This window comes from Lepus europaeus, chromosome 21 (genome assembly GCF_033115175.1).
Source record: "Lepus europaeus isolate LE1 chromosome 21, mLepTim1.pri, whole genome shotgun sequence".
In the NCBI taxonomy this organism is placed as follows: Eukaryota; Metazoa; Chordata; class Mammalia; order Lagomorpha; family Leporidae; genus Lepus; species Lepus europaeus.
This window is the reverse complement of record NC_084847.1, coordinates 12,370,554-12,393,456: the sequence shown is the minus strand read 5'-3', so window position 1 is coordinate 12,393,456 and position 22,903 is coordinate 12,370,554. Positions and strand designations below refer to the sequence as shown.

At 52.0% G+C, this 22,903-nt stretch overlaps 1 protein-coding gene across 1 annotated transcript; it reads right to left on the bottom strand.

The window, feature by feature from the left end:
• Positions 1-7,475: 7,475 nt before the first annotated feature.
• On the bottom strand, positions 7,476-20,847 carry UMOD (uromodulin). The gene is given in 11 exon segments (XM_062180280.1): positions 7,476-7,537; positions 9,167-9,208; positions 10,006-10,087; positions 10,606-10,768; positions 13,824-14,069; positions 15,633-15,781; positions 16,654-16,821; positions 16,823-16,863; positions 17,975-18,079; positions 18,187-18,963; positions 20,757-20,847. Coding segments are annotated over 11 exon segments (1,926 nt in total).
• Positions 20,848-22,903: the final 2,056 nt, after the last annotated feature.

Here is a 22,903-nt window from a genome sequence, read left to right as displayed (position 1 = left end):
ATCCATGTAGCATCCCATCAGATTGAGTCCCATGTCCCTTGCCCCGGACAGATTCTGGTACACAAGGAGCACCCAGTAAACAATAAAAAGGATGAACAGATAAATACACTGTGCAAAGCCTGCTAGCCCTCAAATGGTATTTACTCCTCTGGGAACCTCTTTCCCCAAAAAGACAAATCTTTGGAAGTCTCTGGAGGACTCCCACTGAAGACAGAGATCTGGTTCTGGAAGGCATATGATGGTCATGGTGTGAGAGAACAGAAAGAGGTGGGCACCCAGGACTGGAAGCTCTTAGAGATGAATCCAAGGAGAGCCTTTATTCCTGGTCAGGGGTCTAAGGCTAGGGGGAGGGTGGCATCTCTAGGCCAGGAGCAGCCAGCAGGTGGCTGGGACCACTCCAACACAGAGTGACATCTGCAGCACTTGACAATGGCCAGAGTCCACACTCCTTGCTGGGTCCTGCAAGTTTCCAGAAGCATGCAATGCCAGGCGCTCAAAAGTGGGAAACCCGAAGATTAGCAGAAAGTTTGCTGGGGTCAGAGCAGGACTCACCTTTGAGAACAAGGCACAGCTTTCCTCCTTTGGCCAGCCATGGGAAGGCAACCTGCTATGGGCTGGCTTTTTATTGCAATTTTCTACCCACGTGGCTCTCCATGATTGGTGCTGAGGTGTGATTGGAGTTAATCTCCCAGGCACACACAAGGTTTGTTGAGTGTGGGTGAGATAAGTGATTTACCATAAAGCATGGTGGAAAGAAGGGGGCCCTTTGCCCTACCTACACTCAGTATAACCCTTCCAGCGGTCTCACCTTCATGCAAATGCTTCTCTATACACAATAGCAATATGCACTGAATACAATGGGCATTGTTGAGTGCTTTGCAGACATTACCTCTCACATTTAATCCTCACAATAAACCAATGAAGCCATATTTATTACCAGAAATCAAACACTCCTCAAAAGGAAACTTAATACTCAAAGGAAGTGGAGAGAAATCAAACATACACTTGTTTGCACAATGGATTTCCAATGTGTCTTGTGTTCTCAACTAGTCACTTTGGAGCGCTTTTCCTTCTGTCTGGATGCCACTCAACGTGGGGCCAGCAGGAGCAAAGGAAGGCACAAGGGAAGGGGGAGAAATGTTTCTCATTCATGGACTTCACAATCTACCCGGTGTCAGATATTGAGTGTGGACGAGTTGGGAATGGCTGGTTGGTCAGAGAACGGCAGTGGACAGCTAAGGCCTCTGGACACAATCAGCATCAGAACAGCCTTTCTTCCAGACGTTTTGACAGGGGAGCTACCCTAGAGACACGAAGGTATGGAACCAAGAAGAGGTTATGGAAGATCTTGGACTTCTAAGCTTGAGGCTGGGCTGGGCTTTCGTGGCATCGTGGAAATCACGGGATGAATGAAAGAGACAACACTGGCACAGAAGAGGTGGGCACTGCCTCTCCTCTGATTCTCTAGGACTCCTCTGGGGCCCAACCACTGAGAACAAGGGGCATGGGCCCTTTACATTGGGAGCCCCTGGAAGTAAATCCTCATTCTGAACAGAGAAAAAGCACTACAACTGTCTTCTCTACTCCCAGTTCAGTCGGAGGAAGATCCTCCAAATGTGGAATTTATAACCAGAACCACAAAATAGACCACTGATCCACTTCAGATGGATCGGGAACTCATCTCCCCTCTCTCCATTAGCCACTGTTAACCTTCTCCGTCCTCTTAACTGGTTTTTGCTGTAGCCCTCATCCACATACCTTACTACCACGCTTAACAGGTGTCCTAACCTCAAGAACATTTAAGCCACAACACCTGACCTTGCTCCTGCCTCTGCTGCATGCAATATTCAGTATTCACTGCTCCTCACACCCCGACTTCTGATGAGGAAGTCACCCTCCTTTTCTTGTTATTTTTAGGCCTTTTCAGTGTATACTTGTTTTTAATGTTCTAAAAGTTGACAGCTAACATTATATGCTTTTTGTTGTGTATAACATGATATTTTAAGTATATATACATAGTGGAATTGTTTACCTAGCTAGTTAACAAACTCATAATCTCAGAGTTAGTTTTTGTACTGAGTGCACCTAATTCCCACTTTCTTTGCATTTTCAAGACTATATCAACAATAACTGTAGTCACTTTGACATATACTAGATCTATTAAAATTTATTCCTCCTCTCTAAAAGTAATTATGAATCCTTTGACCAACAATGAGCTATAAGCTCATCTCACCTAGATGGCTACCATCAAAGGATAAAAAATATTGCTGAGGATGTGGAGAAAAGCTAACTTTTGCACGCTATTGGTGGGAATATAAAGTAGTACAGCTATGTTGAAAAAATATGAATTAATACAGTGCTTTCAGTGTTATGAGAGTTAACTGTAAAATTTGTTCTCACCTGTGTGTGTGTGTGCATGTGTGGGTATGCAAACCGTTGAAATCTTTATGAGTGTAGACTGGGTCTTCTGTGTATAAAGTTAATTGAAAATGAATCTTAATGGAGAATGGGAGTGGGAATGGGAGAGGGAGGAGGAGGGGAGGGAGTATGGGGGAGCGGGTATGGTGGGAAGAATCACTATATTCCTAAAGTTGTACTTATGAAATTTGTATTCCTTAAATAAAAGGTTTCTTTGGGGAAAAATAAGGAAGACAGCCTCCCATGCTCACGTTGGTGCAGAGCCCCATGCTCTGTGGAGAACCGGATACGAGTCACTGTGGACCCGAGTGCGATTCATCAGTCAGCCAACCCATGCCCAGAAGTTGTAGGGAACACCTGAACCAGTGTACTTGGATTGTTACTTTTTGTGTATGCAAAGGGTAATAAATGATATTTTTAAATCTAAAAAAAAAAAACAATAAAAAAAACAATGATATGATCTCACTTCAATTAGAATGGCTTCTATCAAAATGTTGATGAGGAAACGAAAAAAAAGGAACCCTTGCCCTCTAGGGGAATATAAATTAGTATGACTATTATGGAAAATAGTGCGGAGGTTCCTCAAACTAATTAAAAATACAATGAATATATATGATCCAGAAATACCATTACTAGATCTGTATCTACAGAAAACGAAATCAGCATGTTGAAGTGGTACCTACACTCCTGTGTTTATTGTAGCATTAGTCACAATAGCCAAGATACGGAATCAACCTAGATTACCATCAATGGATAACTAGATGAAGAAATAGTGGTATCAATACACAATGGCATTTTATTCATCCATCAAAGGGGGGAAAATCATGTCATTTGCAACAGCACAGGTGAACTGGAGGGCAAGCAGATAAGTGAAATGAGCCAGGCACAGAAAGACAAACACCACATGATCTCACTCCTATGTAGACTCCAAAAACATTAATTTCCTAGAAGTAGAGGGTACAGAGGTACTTTCCAGAGGGTGGGGTAGTGTGGAGAAGGAGATGTGGAGATGCTGGTCAAAGCTTCCTCCTTTTCAAAGTCAGCTCCTTCATTCCTTTCTGAACCCCCATTCCCGTCTAAACCTCCCTGCCAAGGTCATCTCATAGTCAAGTCCAGTGGGCATGCTTTCCTGTTGTTCACAGCTTCCTCTGGATACCCTCATTTCCTTAGCTCCCCTGTGATATTTCCTGATTCTCTCACCCCACCTGGGATCCACGTGCTATTGCTATAGGATCCTTTTCTTTCAGTGCTTCCTAAGAAGGCTGGCAGGTCCTATTTTTCTTGTTACTCCATGTACTCTTGCTAGGAGGTGTCAACTCGCCTCATGCTCTCAAGGACCATTGCCATCCCCGGCTCAGACTCGTCTCCTGACCTTCAGATCCATCTCCCCTATTGCCTACTGGGCTGAGATACAGACACCCCTCAAACTCAGCAGCAGGTCCAAATCTGAAACCATCAGTCCCTGGAGTCTTCTCTTCATTGTATAACCGACCGTCCTCAAAGGCACCCGGCCCACCCTGCTTTCCAAGACGGAAGCTTGGCTCCATCCTTTCTGAAGTCTTCCTTTGTCCCTTTATCCTTCTTTTACAATGATCACCAAATCTTGCCTTTCAATTTTTCAAATATTTCTTGACTCTATTTTCTGCCAATCCCAATTCAGGCCACTAGCAACTACCTAAAGGGTCTTCTTGATCCAATCCTTTTTAAAAAAAAAAAACAACATTTATTTATTTATTTGAGAGAATGAGAGTGAGTGAGCTTCCATCTGTTCTCCCAAATACTTGCATAGCTGGGGCTAGGCTGAGGTTGGAGCTGGAAGCCAGAAATGCAGGCCAGGTCTCCCACACAAGTGGAAGGAACTCAGTTACCTGAGCCATCATTGCTGCCTCCCAGGATTTATGTTAGCAGGAAGCCAGAGCCAGGAGCTGGAGCTGGAGCTGGAGCTGGCAATCAAATCTAGACACTCCATTGTGGGTCGTGGGCATCTTAACTGCTAGGCTAACTGCGGTCCCTCCCTCTCACTCTCACCCTTTTTTTTTTTTATTTGACAGATAGAATTAGACAGTGGCGGGGGGGGGGGGAGGTCTTCCTTCCGTTGGTTCACCCCTCAAATGGCCACTATGGCCGGAGCTATGCTGATCCAAAGCCAGGAGCCAAGTGCTTCCTCCTGGTCTCCCATGCGGCTGCAGAGTCCATGCTCTTGGGCCATCCTTCACTGCCTTCCCGGGCCACAGCAGAGAGCTGGACCGGAAGAGGAGCAACCGGGACAGAACCTGCCACCCATATGGGATTCCGGTGCCGCAGGCAGAGGATTAGCCAAGTGAGCCATGGCGCTGCCCCCACTCCTTTTAGGATGTATTTATTTATTTGAGAGGCAGAGTTACAGAAAGGCAGAGGCAGAGAGAGAGAGAGAGAGAGAGAGAGAGAGAGAGAGGTCTTCCATCTGCTGGTTCACTTCCCAGATGGCTGCAATTGCTGGAACTGCGCCAATCTGAAGCCAGGAGCCAGGAGCTTCCTGCAGGTCTCCCATGTGGGTGCAGCGACCTAAGGACTTGGGCCATCTTCCACTGCTTTCCCAGGCCATAGCAGAGATCTGGATTGGAAGTGGAGCAGCTGGCACTTGAATCAACGCCCATATGGGATGCCAGCACTGCAGGTGGCAGATTTACCCGCTACGCGACAGCACTGGCCCCACCCTTGCCCTCTTGGTTTCTGTTACCTCTCCTGTGGCCAGATGCCACCCAGCCATTCCCAGCACTATCCCTCATTCTCACCTTATGCTTCAGGGACCTGGCCCCTGTTCACAGTTTCTACCTCAACCACAATTTCTACACCGCACATTCTATGCTTCAGACAATCTGGGGTTCTCTGAACGCTCCCCGACCTCCAAACATGTGCGTACACTGTTCTCTCTGTCTGGATCACTCTATGGCCAGGCTCCTCCTAACCATCCCCTCTTCCAGGAAGCCTTTCCTGATGCCATGGGCTTGTTTGTGCTGCACGTCTCAGCTCCTGGACATCTGGGGCTGATTCTAATCCCATTCAATTTCCTGCTAAGTTATCTGTCAGCCTCTGAAGGCTATATGGCCCTTGTGCACAGGGCTCCTGTCTCTGCAATTCTAACTGGACCTGGTAAATACTTGTTGAGGAAACAACTGGACAGAATCACATGTGCATGCTCCAGACCCTCCGTGTGGCTGCCCAGGTGGAAATACACAAGAGCGTGCCTCAGGGTCTTTGCACTGTAGTTCTGACAGCCTGTATGGTTCTTCTGCAGAGATCCCCCTGGTTCACTCCTTTACGTCTCTCAGCCTCTGCTTCTCAGAGACCAGTCCTATGCAAGACCATCCTATGCAAATTAGCACTCTCTTGGCTCTATTCCTCTTGTTTTGTTTTCTCCATTGAACTTGTCCCCAAGTATCATTGTCAAGTGTTTCCTCCTTTCCCGTGTACTTCCCTCATGAGCAAGGGCTCTGTTGTGCTTCCTTGCTGTTCCTTTGGTCTCTATACAAGTGCCTGGCATTGAGTTTGTGCCCCAAATATCCGTTGAGTATGTTGAAGTGAATAACTGCTGGAAAACAAGAAAGGAAAGGACAAAAGAAAGGAATGGAAGGAACCCAAGGATTCGTCCTGATGCCACTTCTTTGCCCCAGTTCTTGCCTTTGGCCTTGGTTTTATTTTTCCTGGCCCAGACCTTCCCTTTGTGTTCCATTGCACCTGACTCAAAGAACCGACGAGTGTGCACAAGGTCAGCTGGGCCCCACTGAGCGCAGACTGACCAACGACGGGGCCGGGATCAGTCTCTACGTCAGGCGGTTCTACAAAAGCAGCGGGCGATTGCATCTAGCAGTCTGCAGGTGATAAGATGTCCCTTACCAAAAGGTACAACGTCCTAGCACCCCCCTGTTTGCTGATACACACTTGTGGCTTTCCCTGGGGTCATATGGCCCTAATGGTACAACGGGGCCTTGGCCTCGCCTGGAAAATCGCAGCTGCAGCTCCGGGAAGCAGCTGGCAGCCGGGCACAGAGTTCCCATCAGCATCGGCGTCCTCTGGCTCACTTGGCAAAGAAGACCAATACACTGGAGATAGCTGGGGATCCGGTGTCCAGCAGCCCTGGGCTTTCTGAGCGTGTGCCCCAGGCCCTGCATAGCCTTCCTGAGCCACGAGGTACTCGGGACTGGGAGGGAGACGTTCAGCCAGTGGAGGGGATCCCAAGGGTGTCCCAGGGGCCTGGCAGCACTGCCTCCAGGGACGGTGTCTGTCATACCCACTAAGGCTTCCCCAGCACCTAACACAGCACCTGCCACCTAGAGGCACTCAAACATGTTTCTCATAAGCAGAGAGAGACCCAAGACGGCATCACGGTCATACCCAGCTCACAGAAGCAGCAGCTCCCTGCCACAGCCTCATGTCTATGCACCTGACCTTGGAATTTCTTGTTTAAGTTCTCCCACCAGCCAGACAGGGGGGACTGTTTCTGGCTCTGTCACTGCATCACGGTCACTGCTATATCCCTAACACCTGGCACACTGGCTGGCACACGGCGGCTGCGCAACAAGTATTTCTTGAAAAGAATGAATGAATGAATGAGTGCCCGAAGCTCAGAGACTTCGGGTCTCTTACTGAAGGTCCCACGGCAGAACCTGGGCTGACCCCAGGCTCTCTGAGTGGACCGTGGACTCCACACAGACAGGGCTGGGTCTGCTTCTTCCCGACCCTGGATCCTCTGCACGTGGGCAGTGCCTGCATCTAGTAGGTGCTCAGTAAGTACTTGGCGAACAAATGAATGACTTCAGAGACGGAACTTTGGAAGCATTTATTCTGCCACACTCTGGAAGGAGACAGGGGTCTCGTGAGCAGACTGTCACAAGGCGCATGTGGAGAGGAGCAGTACTATAAGCCACGGGCAGGTTGTTGGCAGGGTGGACAGAGAGGAAGAGGCCGACTGAAGTGCGGGCTCCTTCCCTGTGGCTGGGGCAGCAGCCTGATCGCCCTCCTGGCCAGCAGGAGGTGAGCTGGTGGCCACAGGGCACAGGGGTCTTCACCGCCACCCATCACTGGACCATCAAGGACAAGATGGCTGAGAGCAGCAGAGGCAGCCACACTTTCAGGAGTCCTGAAAGGGAAGCGGGGAGAGGCTCAGGGCCAGGGCCTCGTGACACCGCTGAGAGACCAGCAGGGAAGGCACACCCTCTCTGGACTGTCAGGCAGAGAAAGGGAGCTCCTGCGGCCAGCCGGTGCCGTGGTGCAGCGGGGCAAGCCTCTGCCTGCAATGCCGGCATCCCATAGCAGAGCGCCAGTGAGTCCCGGCTGCTCATGCTTCCGACCCGGCTCCCTGCTCATGTGCCTGGGAAGGCAATGAAAGATGGCCCAAGTGCTTGGGCCCCTGCCACCCACATGGGCCCCCAGGTGGAGTTCCAGACTCCTGGCTTCAGCCTGGCCTAGCCCTGGCCATTTATGGAGGGAACTAACAGATGGAAGATCTGTTTCTCTCTCTGTCTCTCCCTTTCCCTCTCTCTACTTTTTAAATGTATTAAACAAATCTTATTTTAAAAAGAAAAGAGGGGCCAGTGCTGTGGCATAGCAGTTAAGGCCACTGCCTGCAGTACTGGCATCCCTTATGGGTGCCAATTTGAGTCCCAGCTGCTCCACTTCCGATCCAGCTCTCTGCTGTGGCCTGGGAAAGCAGTGGAAGATGGCCCAAGTCCTTGGGCCCCTGCACCTGTGTGGGAGACCTGGAAGAAGCTCCTGGCTTTGGATCAGCCCAGCTCTGGCCTTTGTGGCCATTTGGGGAGTGAACCAGTGGATGGAAGACACCTCTCTCTCTCTCTCTCTCTCTCTTCCTCTTTGTAACTCTGCCTTTCCAATAAAAAAAAAAAAGAGAGAGAGAGAAAACAAAGTTTCCTCCTTCTCTGAGCAGTTAGAAAAAGGTGCCCACTCTCAGTGGGAAAAAAAAAGAAACAGGTGCCCTCCCAGATGGATTAATTTAGTCTTTCTTCTGGCCCAAAGCTCAGGATCCCCACAATGGTCACACTTGTGCAGTGCCCAACCTACGCAACCATTCTGAGAGCAAAGAATCACAGGAACACCTGACTCTTCAGCTCGGAGTCCAGGACCCAGGCTGAATGAGCTCAGGTCAAACAACAAGCTGATGTAACACCACCTCGCATCCAGGTGCTGGGAGACAAGAAGGGCCACAGTTGCCCAGGCTGGCTTTCCATATCGATTTTCAGACAATTCAGCGACCGTGAAAAACCAAGGGCCACAGAAACACCACCGGTGCCTGTGTTCAGCCCAGCACTACCTGTGGTTCTTGGCACAGAGCAGCACCCAACACCTATTTGTTGAATGAACCCTGAAAAAGGGGGCTGGAGATGAGCTGTGGCACTCCAGGAAATACCACGTTGCAGATCGAGAGGCTGTGCCTGCTCTTTGGGCTCAGGTCTGTGTGTGCGCATGCGCAAGTGTGTGTGCCGGCAGCTACACCTGTGTACGCGGATACGAGTGTGCAGGCAACTGCTTGTGACCTCCTGCGTGTGTGCAAAGGGGCCTGGATCCCAGTGTCCTGTGCCTGTGTCCGTGGGCCTGGGGCACTGCTGTGAGACAGCCCGGGCAGGTGTGCACCCCAGGCCTGGGTGTTTCCGTGGATACAGTCGCCTCTGCAGAGCACGGGCCAGGGGGCCCGCAGAGAGAAGCCCCAGAGGGCTCTGGAGCAGGTCCCTCCACAGAGAGAAGCTGAACTTACCCAGGTTGTAGGAAGCAGCCCCCGAGACGGCGGCCTGGACACCTGTGGGGGGAAACAGAGGGAGCAATGAAGAGAAGGCAGCAGGTGGCCAGAGGTCCCTTGAATCTGCTCTGCTCCTTGCAGCCAGAGTGTCTTTTCTGAACCCCAAGTCCAGTGGTGTGAACTCCTCTGCTTCACTCCCTGCAGGGTCTCCTCACTGCTTTCAGGAGGAAGACCTAGAACTTGAGCAAGAACCACAAGGTCCCAGCTCTCCTAGCTCTGCCTGCATCAGCTCATCCCACACCACCTTCCTGGCCTTCTCAGTTCCTCTGACAGCCTGGGCTCCCTCTCACCACACGGCCTTTGCCCATGCTCTACTCCTGCCTGGGAGCCCCTTCCACTACCCACTTTCCCTGACCCCTCCCAGTCAATGCCACCTCGGTTTCTAAATGTCAGCTTCATTCTGCCCAATCGCCTAGACCGGGTCTGGTGTCCCCTGCTGTATAAGCAGTTTTCTTCATTGCACTGATGGCAACAGCCTTATAACCATCCAAGTGGGAGTGTCGGAACCACATCTGCCACAAGGTTCCACCCACTCCACGTGAGCAGTGCTGCCTCTGTTTCCATCTCGAGATCCCCCCAGCCATCGCACAGGGCCTGGCTTGCAACAAGCACAAAATTAGACTTGGGCAGTGAATGAATGAATGAATGAACAGGAACTGGTATAAAAGGTAGGCCCCAAGGGATCCACCTGCTCTCAATTCTTCAGATCCCAAGAGGATCCCAGGCTCTGGCGCGTGTACACACACACACACACACACTCCGGGGATCACTGCCACCCAGCCAGGAAGGGCGCTTACTTTGTCGGGTGATGGGACCCAAGTTCAGGACCCGAGATTGGTCTATGGAGCCCCCACTTCGGACTCTGGTTCCAGAACAGGTCTGCAGGGAGACAGTGATGGAGAAAACCTTCCATGAGGGAGAGAAACTGTGACCGCGGCAGGTGCACAAACTGTAGCCTGCGCCTTGGAGCAAGCCAAGGCAGGAACTGCTCGACCTGGACACCTGCGTTTGCGTCTCAGTTTTTCCACCTCAGGCCCTTGCTTACGTTCTCTGACCTTCTCTTCCCACGCAGGAAATGAGGCAAGTGCTACCTTCCTTAAAGGGTTGCTGTGAGGCCTTTAACAGTTCAGACACACGACGCGTGTAAGCCATCAGCTTCTATCAGAAGTCAAGTCTGAAGCTCCCCAGACCAAGGCACTCCACGGAGCCCACCTGATTCCCCAGCAGTGCAGGCACCCCTCTGGCCACACCCACCCCGTCTGCCGGCCCCTCCCACCCCAGTTCTAAGAGGGGCAGTGCTGCTCTTTTAGGGCAGGCTGGGGGGGAAGGGAGGGGACGCTGGGAGAGGGAGAGGGAGAGGGTGTGGCCTGCAGGCTGAGGGCGGGGCAGCGACTCACAGGCGTGCACTTCTCGCTCAGGGTGTCGCAGAGATACACCTCACAGTGCAGGTAGACCAGGTCGTGGTTTCCTGCAAAGCGGAACATCTGGACGGAAAATCGGGCCTGAGGAGATAGCCCGTTCTCCACCACTTGGATGGTTGAGTCCCTTGTGTGTGGGCACCTGGGGGACAGAGGGCAGGGGCAATGTTACAGCATGCAGCAGGCTGAGCAGACTCCCCGGGTACGCACACTGCCCCGCCACCAACTTTCTTAACCTCTCTGTGCCTCAATTTCCCAGCTAAACACACAGGATCAAGGGATGGTCACTGTAGCCCATATCCTAAGATGCTTGCCAAGATTAAGTGGCCTGATGCTTCAAAGGCCTTAGAACAGCCTGTATCTGTATCTAAGGAAGGAACATCACCCACACATGGGCGTGAAGCCATCCACATGCCAGCGCTGTCTGATTTCCCAGGAAATGGTTGTCAGGCATCCTCAGCTACCATCTTCTGTCTGCGGCCCCGGACTACCTATGACAGGGGAGGGCTCTGAGGAGCTCTGACCACACGGGAGCAGACATGGCTGCACCCCAACACGCTCCAGAGGAGGAAGTCAAGACGGCACAGGCAGAGACCTGCACCTGGGCTGGCGGGGGCGGGAGTCAAGCCCTCCGGGGGGGCCAGCTGGACACCCCCTCTGCCGTTGCACACTCCAGGCTGATTCAGAAGACAGACTGAAGGCCAGCTCTGAGCACTGAGAAGGGAACTCTCCCTCTCTGTTCTGTGCCCCCCCCCCCCCCCCGTTCAGATCTGATCCCTGAAGTGCAAACTCCCGCTTGGCCAAATAAAAGCAGGGAGGTTAAGCGGACCCACCTGCTGAGAAGCAGACGGGCGTGGTGTCTGGCCTGACCAGAGGCAGTCCCATGCTCTCACCCAGAGCAAGACTTCCAAGCCCCACACCCAGCCCCCCTCACCATGCTCTGGACCTGCCCTTTCTCTTCATGTCGTGTAACGGTCTTGGCATCTCTCCAAGCCCGGTAATTCTCAACCCAACCCCGCTCACACGCACACAGCCAGGCCAAGATACACAGACACACCCTATGATTCTTCCTGCTTCTTTCTCAAAACTTCCCAAGTTTTCTACAATGTATCTGCTGCAGTTTCATCTCAAGAAAAACAAGTTTAAAAACCCCCGGAGATTTTTAAAGATCAGGTATTACTTATCCCCATTTCACAGATGGGAAAAAGCAATGGCTGGAGAGATAAGCTGACTTGTGTCTCGGAACTAAGAATGCCAAAGCCAAGACCTGGATTGCATCTCTGGGAAACCGTAGGCAGGGCCATGCCTATGTCTTCCACGCTATCACTATGTTTTTCCATACCCAGACACCACCATTCTGATTGCTTCTCCTGCAAGTCCCAACCCCTGGGCTCTTACTACCTGGACTATTTTTCTTTAAGTCCACTTATAATCTGTACCGAAAGAGTTATTTTCTAGAAGAACTTCTAGATCATAACGACACATGGAAAATCAGAATCACTTGCCATAAATAAAACACAGCCGTATGAAAAGTAAAGGTAGACTAAAGGGAGCTGCTAGGCCGGCGCCGCAGCTCAATAAGATAATCCTCCGCCTGCGGCGCCGGCACAGCGGGTTCTAGTCCCGGTTGCCCCTCTTCTAGGCCAGCTCTCTGCTGTGGCCCGGGAAGGCAGTGGAGGATGGCCCAAGTCCTTGGGCCCTGCACCTGCATGGGAGACCAGGAGAAACACCTGGCTCCTGGCTTCGGATCAGCGCAATGCGCCAGCCACAGTGCGCCAGCTGCGGTGGCCATTGGAGGGTGAACCAACGGCAAAAGGAAGACCTTTCTCTCTCTCTCACTGTCCACTCTGCCTGTCAAAAAATAAAATAAATAAATAAATAAATAAATAAAGGGTGCTGCTAAATCCCAGGCACTGTTAATTGCCAAAGGCCCTGAAACGCACTTCAGTCTTTTTACTGCAGAGTGAGATGCCACGCAGCAGAGAGAGAGGAACATCGGATTAGCAGCCAACTGAAGCTGCCCCTTGATCCCAGGAGATCTGGAACGGGACCGGTCCCAGTCCCCCAGGGATGCTTTCTCAGACTGTGCATGGCCATGGCGAGTGCTCTTCTCCTTCCTCTCCCCCATTCCGCTGCGTCCTGTCACTCACGTCCTGAGCACTTCACTGTCAGCCTAGGAGGGCAGTGCGTCTGTCTCTTTCATTCCCTGTGGCATCCCGGGAGCCTGACACACAGCAAGCTCTCCAAATATCTGTCCAACTCACTAGTGCAGACAAGCTACTTTCTCACGGTGTGGTTCCACTTGGCCCGTGGCTAGCCATGCCCAGCCCTCTCCTAACCAGGTGCTGGGTGCCCTGGTGCTCTGGGCATTTTCTGAGTCGTGGGACCCTCTGTCCACTGGTGAAGGCTGTGTACTCCTCCTCACAAGTAATGTTTGCAGGGGCGGGCTCTGTGGTACAATGGGCTAAACCACAGCTAGGCATGCCCATATGTCATATCCGAGTGTCTACTTCAAGTTTCGGCTCCTCCGTTTCCAGTCCAGCTTCCTACTAATGTTCCTGGGAAGGCGGAAGATCATGGCCCCTTTACTTGCTTGCTTCCTCTGCCACCCTGTGGGAGACCCGGATGGAATTCCTTGCTCCTGGCTTCAGCTTGACCCAGACCTGGCTGTTGCAGGCATTTGGGCAGTGAGTCAGTTGATGGATGGATGGATGGATGGATGTGAAAGATCTCTCTTTCCCCTCCCCCTCTGTTTCTCTATCTCACCCCATCTCTCAGTAATTCTTTTTTTTTCCAGTAATTCTTTCAAACAAATACATAAACCTTTTCTTAAAGTAATGCTGTCAATGCATACATATGTAAAGGATTTTAAAGGAAACCAAGTAAATTGAAGCACAATTCTTAAAACGCTAAAACATTTGATCTCCACATATGTATGTGCATACGCTCATATACAAGTATTCCACGTAAATATATTTACACATATATATGGTCACACATTAAATAATAAGAACTAGTGGACATACTCTCCCTGGGATCACTAAAAAGCAGTAGTGAGCAAAATGTTTCCCTGTATGAACCCTGTGTGGTTCCATGCCTGTATTCACAGTGGGTGGAATGTCAGCTAAAGGAGTATAACAATCTACTTCGCCCTCATTCTGACCCAAAGACCTCCCCTGTAGGAACCTTTGCCTCACCTGTCCTGGATCATGAAGTACTTGATGGGGTCTGTGGCGTTGCTGCTGGGCGTGGCATAGCAGTTGGTCATCACCAGTGCAAACCGGGACAAGTCACCCCCATCCAGTATGGTGCCCACGTAGAGAAAGGAATCAGTGGACAGGGTCACCGAGGAGCCTTGGAAGGGCTGTGTGTAGGCAGGATTCTGGAAGAGCGCCATCCTCACGGTGAACATGCCTGTCCCTCCCACGCTGATGTTCAGAGAACTGCAGGGGAAGAGGAGTTGGTGGGGGGACAGGCAGGGGACAGCCATAGAGGGGCCACCCTTTCCGGTCTGCATTCCTGGACAGCGACTTGCAGTTGTTTGCACTTTGAGTCAGCAGCAGGACTGGACCCCACCAACCAGTGCTTTGCACGCTGCAGTGTGCACACATGGGTCACCACAGGGTCTCGTGAAAATGCAGGCTCTGGTTCAGCGGGTGGGGGTGGGGCTGAAGCTCTGCACTGCTAACCAGCTCCTGGGTGCCACTGACCCCCAGCCAGGGGAACACTAGCGGCCATGGCTACCGTGGTAACCTTTAAGAGCGAGCAAGCAAAGGCCTGATGGAATCAGCCAGATTCCTTCTTCGGGCTCACCTGGAACAGGTGAAGAGGGATGAGTGATCAGGAGTTTCCAGACCTGCGTCCTGGCTCCAGCTTGATGCACTAACACCCCCACCCCACCCCCAGCCTGGGTTTAGGAAGGCTTATTTCTGACAACACTGAACACTTCCACCCTGGTGCGGACACTGTCAGCCTGACGCTGCATGAAATAGGGCTCGTGAGAAAGACTCAGCCATACGGACATCACTTAACAGGTGAGAGCCGGGTTGTCAGTTGCGATGGGGGCACAATTCCCAACGCAATCCAGATTGGTGCCAAGAACGTAAAACTGTGGGCAAGTTTCAAAGTGAAGCTCACGGTAGAGCGGACACTAGCTAGTGTGACGTCCAGCTCTGCCACTTACTAAACGCCACAACTTTGGACAAGTGACGCAACCTTCTCCGTTTCCAGATAAATAACCATCACCTGCAGCCCCTAGGGTGCCCTAAGAGGGTAATTGGGTGTTCTGTGTAGAGCAAGGCCTGACACACAGCAGCTCCCAGCAAGTGCCAGCTGTTGCCACGATTACTTGTTTCCAACAGCGGCCTCGGATTCACTGTATTCAAAGATGGAATTTTAATTACCAAAGAGGTTCATCTTTTTTAAAAAAGATAATATCGCCTCTTGTGGCACTCGCTGAGGGTGGAACGTCTCTGGTTCATTCCCGAAAGTCACTGCCCCCAACAAGGCACCTCAAAGCAACATAGTTTGCAAACACCTCTTTAATCAAACTCCTTCGATTTACAGAGAAGGAGGAAAGCTGAGGTCCAACTATGGGATGAGATTTGCCGCAAGTCCCTGAGCAGGGTGGAACTGAGATCTCCTGCTTCCCTCCAAAGCCACCCCTCTCCCCCCTCTGAAAAGCCAGCACCCTAAGATCCGATTGGCAGATCATGGCTGTTCTCCTAGGAAAAGCAGTGCAAGTATCATTAAACAAATTTCACAGCTGGAAGGACCCACACCCAGAACTACAAGCTCTCCAAAGCCATCTGGCAAGTGCACCACACAGCGTGGATCTGAACCAGGCTCTAGGATTGCCAGCTGGGCTCCTGCACCGGCCAACCCTGACTCCCAGGCCCGACCTCCAGTGTCCTATGGGTGGCAGTGGACAGGGAAGCAAAAGCGTCATGGTTAAGGGGGTGTTGGGGGCGCCATCCAGGGGCGCAGGGGACTCTCTCCATCCACACCTGACCACCGGCTGCAATGAGGTCTGAAGGCTGACTTTCATGTCCAGTGGATAGGAGCAGGCGAAGTTGATTTTGATGTTGACGTCACGGATGATGATCTCATCCGACAGGTACAAGGTGTTGCTGTAGGTGGCATGAGTTTCATTCCTCTGTGTTGGGGCAGGGGGTAGGAGAAAGGGGTGTGAGAATTGGAGCAGGATTTCAACAGCAAAGCAGTCTGTCTCTCTCACCTCTAAGCTGCTCTCCTAGCCATGGTGATAAGAAGTTAGGGTAGCGGCAGCCACTATGACATGTCCCATGCCAGACCCTGAGCTAAATGCTCCTTCTGTGTCACTGCCCTGGAGCCCTCAATGACCCTAAGTGGCAGAGCTGCCTCATCCCTGCACAGTGGGGTTCACAGTAACTGTGTAACTGCCCACAGAATGGGGACTGTAACACGCCCCGGCTCTGTCCATTGTCGCATGTTGTCATGGATGACATGGCAAACACGGTCCTCGGCAAGTGACAGATGACTCATTTCTTTCTTCCTTTCTTTGAGTCCTTTGCTTTTTCATTCAGGGGATGGGAAAAACAGGAGGAAGCACTGCTTCACTCACGCAAACACTGGAAAAGGTCTGTGGAAGTGAGGCCCCGCTCCTCCAAATACCAGAGACGCAGACACTGCCTCCCAGGGCCACCGGAAATGAACAGACCTGCTTCTGAACCCAGTGTTGATACGTACTGGCTGGGAGCCATCACTGCCATCCTAGCTCTACTTGCCCCATCTGTAAAATGGGCGACTGCCACCATGGGTCTCTTTATCTGATACTAACATTTGTTGAGGACTCTGTGCACCACCCTGCCCTGAGCACTTCAGACACAGTCTCAACACCCCTGTAGAGTAGGTCTTATCAACTTCCCCTCTTACAGTCAGGCTAAATACCTCCCCAAGCTTACACCGCTGTAGGAGCAGGAGCCCGGGCTTGAACCAGGCGGTGCTCCCACTGCAGACTGGAGCGACCAGGGGCATTCCAGGACGTACCGTCATCACCGTGCCACAGGGACCCTCCCGGGTGGGGGTCACGATGGACACCCAGTCCTTGATGCCCCTCTCGTTGAAGCCCGAGCACTGGCTGTCGTGCAGGTACATGAAGACCTTCTGGAACCCCAGGCTCCTCAGCTGGCACTTGCTCAGGGACACCTTGATTTCAGTGACCCCCACACTGCAGCCTGCGCTCCAGCTGCGTGACATCTGAAACGGTCAGGGGACAGGATTGGGGGGGCCCGTGTCTATAGCTCAAGGGTCCAGCACACCTCCCCAGGGGCCAGGCAGAGCTGGCTGGGCCGGCCACTGGCTGGGGTGCTGTGAGTGCCTTGGCCTGGAGGCATAAGGACAAAAGACTGGGATTGGGCATCACTGCATGGGTCTCACGGCACCACCAGCCCCCAGCTTCCCCGAACACCGTGCCAGCATTACGTAACACCGGCTCTCCGTTCTGCAAAAACAAGGAAGACGTGGCATCTTGTCTACCTCAAGGACGTGCTCCTCACTTTCTGTCAAGTCTTTGATACCATTTACTGGTTCATTTCCCTTTTCAACAGAAAGCAGGCCTCAGGCTCAGAGTCTGGGGCAGCCTACAACATCCAGCTAGAAGTTCCTAAACTAGTTTTTAAAGGAAGTGTTTTTTTATTTTGAGTATTTCTTTTTCAAAATAATTTTACTGAAGTTTCAGACTGCTGCTGGGATTTAATACCTTTATTTTTCTTTAGAGTTTTCTAGTTAACCTTGCCTAGAGTAGTGGCCATCAGCATGCCAAACTTACTTTGAAAAAGAAAATACTCCGTTTGAAGAAAAGCAAGTTAACAACAGAACGCGCTTTGCAGGTGGTACTCGGCTACAGCACAGCTGTAAAACTGGCCTTTGTGCCTAACTCCAATGGCGACTGACACCTGGGAAATACCAGTCAGTTTCAACCCTGAATGTGTGAGAACACTGACATCCAGGGTCCAAGCTGGTCAGGCGATCGGCCGCCAGGCCTGTGTTCGGGTGCTGGTAGGCATGTGACTCGGGTGGCTCCTGGTTACCTGGTGGCAGCTCTCTGACCATTCCCTGACCTGTGGCGGCCCCAGAAAGAAGGATGGGGTTTGGGGAGCGCCCCTAGCTCTATGGGGGTTGGCTAGCCCAGCTTAGGGGAGCCCCAGAGAGCTTCTTGTCTGTTTAACAGGGCACTCGTAGACTGGATATGCACCCTCTCTGGGTACATACCCTCACGACCCCCATTTACACACAGGAACGTGGCCCCGTGCCTCCCCCCAGCCTCGGCTCCCCCCCACCGCCCCCACGTTCCCCGCATAGGCCTCACCAGTGATGTTGTCCTGTTTGCACTGACAGTGCCACCTGCCATTGTCCGATTTGCAGTCCTCATCTATTCCGCACTCCTCACAGGTTCCCTCCACGGAGGTAGGGTCTGCAGGGCCACGGGGACAGATGGGCAGTCAACAAGGGCGCGCCCCAACCCCATGCCGTGCCCAAGCCGGGTGGGGGAGGGCGTGAGAAGGAAGGCGCCGGGCTCACCTGTGCAGTACGCCAGGTGACACTCAGGGGTCGGTGACAGGTGGTAGACATAGTAGCCACCAGTACAGGCCTTCACCTGCACGGGCGCGTCCCATAGGCAGCAGTTGCCACTCCAGTGCGCGCAGGCTGTGCGGCTCACGATGCCCTCATCGCTGGAGGGGTGCGTGCCGTTGAGCCACATGGGCGCCGCAGTGTTGCAGCGCAGTGTGGGCACGCAGGTCTCCGCCAGGCGCACGCCACCATGGCCCACGAAGCGGAACCAGCCGTTCAGGCTACTGTCACAGGAGTAGCCGGTCCCGTACTCAGAGCTGCGCCAGTACTGGTCCAGGGTGCTGTAGGTCTGGCACGGATCAACGCACACGAACGAGCCGCCCTGGTTCACGCAGGTCAGCTCCGGCCCGCAGGATTCCGGGGTACACTCGCAGTGGCGACCGTCCCCCAGGTAGCCAGCGGAGCAGGCGCAGGAGTAGTTGCCCTCCAGGTTGATACAGGTGGCCAGGGCGTGGCACTGGTGGAGCCCTGGGTCCTTGCACTCGTCCACATCCGTGCAGCCGAGCCCGGGCGTCAGCTGGAAGCCGTCCAGGCAGACGCACGTGTAGGAGCCCAGCGTGTTCACGCAGCTGCTATTGGCCGAGCAGTTGTGCCCGCCAGGGGTGGCGCATTCATCCAGGTCCGTGCACTGGAGGCCGTTGCCGGTGAAGCCCTCCAGGCAGGAGCAGGTGGTGACCACGCCGTCCTCCAGGCAGGTGGCATTGCTGTGACACTCAGAGCACTCCCCTGGGGACAGAGACCAGCCTCAGAGAAAGCACTCACCCCACCGCAGCTCAGGTTGTTTTTAACACTTTTTAAATTTATTTTCATCTTATTTGAAAGAGAGAAAGACAGAGAAATTTCTCAACCACTGGTTCACTCCTCAAAGGCCCACAACAGCCATGGCTGGGCCAAGCCAAAGCCAGGAACCAGGAATCCAATCCAGATCTCCTGCAAGGAACCCAACGACCTGAGCCATCACCTGCTGCTTCTCCATGGTACACACTGGCAAGAGACTGGATGCAGAAACAGGGCCGGCGCCGCGGCTCACTTGGCTAATCCTCCGCCTGCAGCGCCGGCACCCTGGGTTCTAGTGTGGTTGGGGCGCTGGGTACTAGTCCCGGTTGCTCCTCTTCCAGGCCAGCTCTCTGCTGTGGCCCGGGAAGGCAGTGGAGGCTGGCCCAAGTGCTTGGGCCCCTGCACCCGCATGGGAGACTGGGAGGAAGCACCTGGCTCCCGGCTTCGGATCGGCACAGTGCTGGCTGTAGCGGCCATTAGGGGAGTGAACCAACGGAAGGAAGATCTGTCTCTCTCTCTCACTGTCATAACTCTCTCTCTCACTGTCTAACTCTGCCTGTCAAAAAAAAAAAAAAAAAAAAAAAAAAAAAAAAAAAAAAGAAGAAGAAGAAGAAGAAGAATCCAGAAACAAGCCAGGCACTCTGACATGAGATGCAGGTGTCCCAAGCAGTGTCTTAACCACTTGACTGAGTCTCTCCTCCTGTGCCTTAAGATTTATTTCTTAGCTGTCCCTCTCCAAAACAAAGAACCCCACCCCACCCCACCCTATGTCTGTGCTCCCACCTTTCCTTCCTTCGTGTTAGGCATTGCCTTCAAGCTGTGTCTCCTAAAATATCCACATCCCCACATCCAAAGGGATAGAGCGCAGAATTCCTGTACTTTGGTAGGACTGATGGTGAACCTGCTTCCCCTTTGCAGCCTTTGCGTACTTCTGTGTCTTCTGCCAGGATCCCTTCCACACCTGGAGAACTTCGAGCTCCTGCTCCTGCCACCTCTGCTCAGAAGCCTCCCCCAGCTCCCCCAGCACAGCAGTCCAACTTTGTTCCTCTCCAACAAAAACACCAGTGGAAAGTGAGCTGCTGCTTATCGCTGAGTGTGTGCTGGACAATGCGATAGGCACTTCTCACTGAATACTTCCCAGGGATCCCATGGGGCCGTTCCCAAAATTTATCTCCTTATTTTAAAGCTGAAGAGATGGAGGTTTGGAAGGAGTTAGCCACTGGCTGCCTTGGTCAGCGGCAGAGCCAGGACCCATGCCCAGCTGGCAGGAACACGAAGTGTGTGACACTGTGGTGGTATTCCGTGTGCCCCAGGGTCCTGCTGGGTGAGGGCAATGCTCGGCCCGAAGCAATGAGCTCGGAAAGCTGAAAGGGGAGGTGTCTGGAACCACCTGTCATGTGTGTTCGAAACTGCTGGGTGACTGAGGCTGCTGCTGGCCTTTCGTGAAGTGCCAGCTGGCCTGAGCAGTGTTCCAGCCCTTGTCTCCCAAGAGGTGGCATCGGCATCACCTGGGAACTTGTCAGAAATTCATTCTCAGGCCACAGCCTGGGCCCACTGCACCAGAATCTGCATTCTAGCAGAATTTCCAGGTGAGTCCTGCACACATTCAAGTCTAAGAAATGGATTTAGAATAAAGAGCATGCAAATCTCAGATGTGATAGGAAAGGGACCGAGACTACTTCTGCTAAGGGCAGCAGTGCTCTGGCACTTGTGCACGCGCGCACACACACACACACACTTACTTGCTTCCGAGCTATCAGCAGTGGCACTCATGAACCAAGAGGTCACCATTGCCATCATGAGCATCCGGGTCAGAGAAAACAGCCATTCCATCCTAGCTGTTTCTTTCCGGAAGCGCTTGGCCATCCTCTGAAGCCCTGGAAACAGAGATGGGTGGGACAAATATAGGATCACACTCTCTTCCCCACATGCGGCGGGGTTCACACTGCACAACTCTACCAGATGCCACTTACATGAACCACAGAAACTGCAATGGTGCAGCCCAGGCTTTGGTGGGCCCATTCTTGCTCCCACCCACATCCTAGCTTGGCTCCCCAAACCTCACCACAGTGCAGATTCTGAAGAACTGAGTCTTTCATTTCAAGCAGGAAGCACCAGGATGTGGTAACGTTAGGAGGCAGCTTGGGTTTTAACAGCCAAGTCCCAATCCCCTGCCTGGAAACTCCACTTGCTCAGATTCTTTGATCTATTCAGCAATGATTTGTTGAGTAGTTACTTTGTGCAAAGCAGACAGCTGGCCCACAAAGTCCCTGCCCACATGCAACTCAGATATTATAAAGCAATCGCTTGAGATGAGCAACTGGAAAGTAATTAACTTCCACAGTGCGTGTTAACATTTCTAATGGTATTTCACCCTATCAGCAATCGTAAGTGGATGCTAGTTTTAGCCTAATTTTTATAGCAGCAAAAATAAGTTAGTAGGGTGGGTAAGTGTGTAGGAACTGGAGCTTGTAACCAGGATTCAAATTTATATTCTACTAATATTAGCAGTATGACATTTGGTAAGACATTTCAGTTCATCAAGACTCAGTTTTCTGATCTACGAAATGGGGATCATTGCTGCCACAAGTTTTGTGTCCATAATACGTTAGACTCAGTTCAGAGAGGTCCCTGGACTCAAAGAACTCATGCTCTAGAGCACCGTTTCCAAGATCTTTGTGGCCATCATGTACTAAAAGAATATTTTGCATCACAATCCAGTGCAGTCATTCTTAGACATGTGTGTGCACACACTCACATAGACACATATGCCTGTGAAATACAAGTTTTACAAAACGATGCTTGTCCTTAGTGTGTATCTTGCTTGCTGCCCTATTCTATTCTATTTCATTAAAAGCAAAATTCTGGATATAACCCACAAATGGAAAGAGTGCAAGAACCACTAATGAGATACAACCTGTAGTTTGAAAAGCCGTTAGGTAGTAACTGAATGCAGATTACTGTCGCTGAGACTCACTAAAACAACACCGGTAAAGAAGGACCCAGCATTGGGCCGGCACCGTGGCTCACTAGGCTAATCCTCTGCCTGCGGCACCGGCACCCCAGGTTCTAGTCCCAGTCGGGGCACCGGATTCTGTCCTGGTCGCTCCTCTTCCTGTCCAGCTCTCTGCTGTGGCCCGGGAGTGCAGTGGAGGATGGCCCAAGTCCTTGGGCCCTGCACCCGCATGGGAGACCAGAAGCACCTGGCTCCTGGCTTCTGATCAGCGCGGTGCGCCAGCCGCAGCAGCCATTGGAGGGTGACCCAACAGTAAAGGAGGACCTTTCTCTCTGTCTCTCTCTCTCACTGTCCACTCTGCCTGTCAAAAAAAAAAAAAAAAAAAAAAAAAAAAAAAAAAAAAAGAAGGACCCAGCACATACCAGATGCTTCTGCCAGTTGTAGTAGGCCCAACGCCTGCTATGGAATAGCTACTTGACTAATAATATTCATTGATTACATGGAAAAGAGTAGTCATCGTGATGAGGAAGGCTTAGGCTGGGTGGCAGGGAGGGAGACTGACTTACCAGAGAGCACCAAGGTGATCAGCAGAGTAACACTCAATCCAGGCTGCACCCTAGGGGCAAACACTTACCGTCCCCTTTCCCCTCTCTCAGAGTGAAAACCAACGGAAGGTTAGATGGAGGAGAAGACAGCTGGAGATGCTTACCTGGAGCCAGCAGGATCGAAGTGGCCGATTCACAAGCACAGGCCTGTTATATATACGCACATCTGCCCTTGGCAGGTGTGCCCCCCTCCAATTATTCTCTGGTTCCGTTTCTTGAGACTATTTCCTTGGGGGTGGGATATTTGTTTGCCTTTGGCATAATATTGCCTTTTCAGGCTAGGAGGTTGTTGTTTTTTCTCCTAATGGCTGGAGACCCCAAATGATTG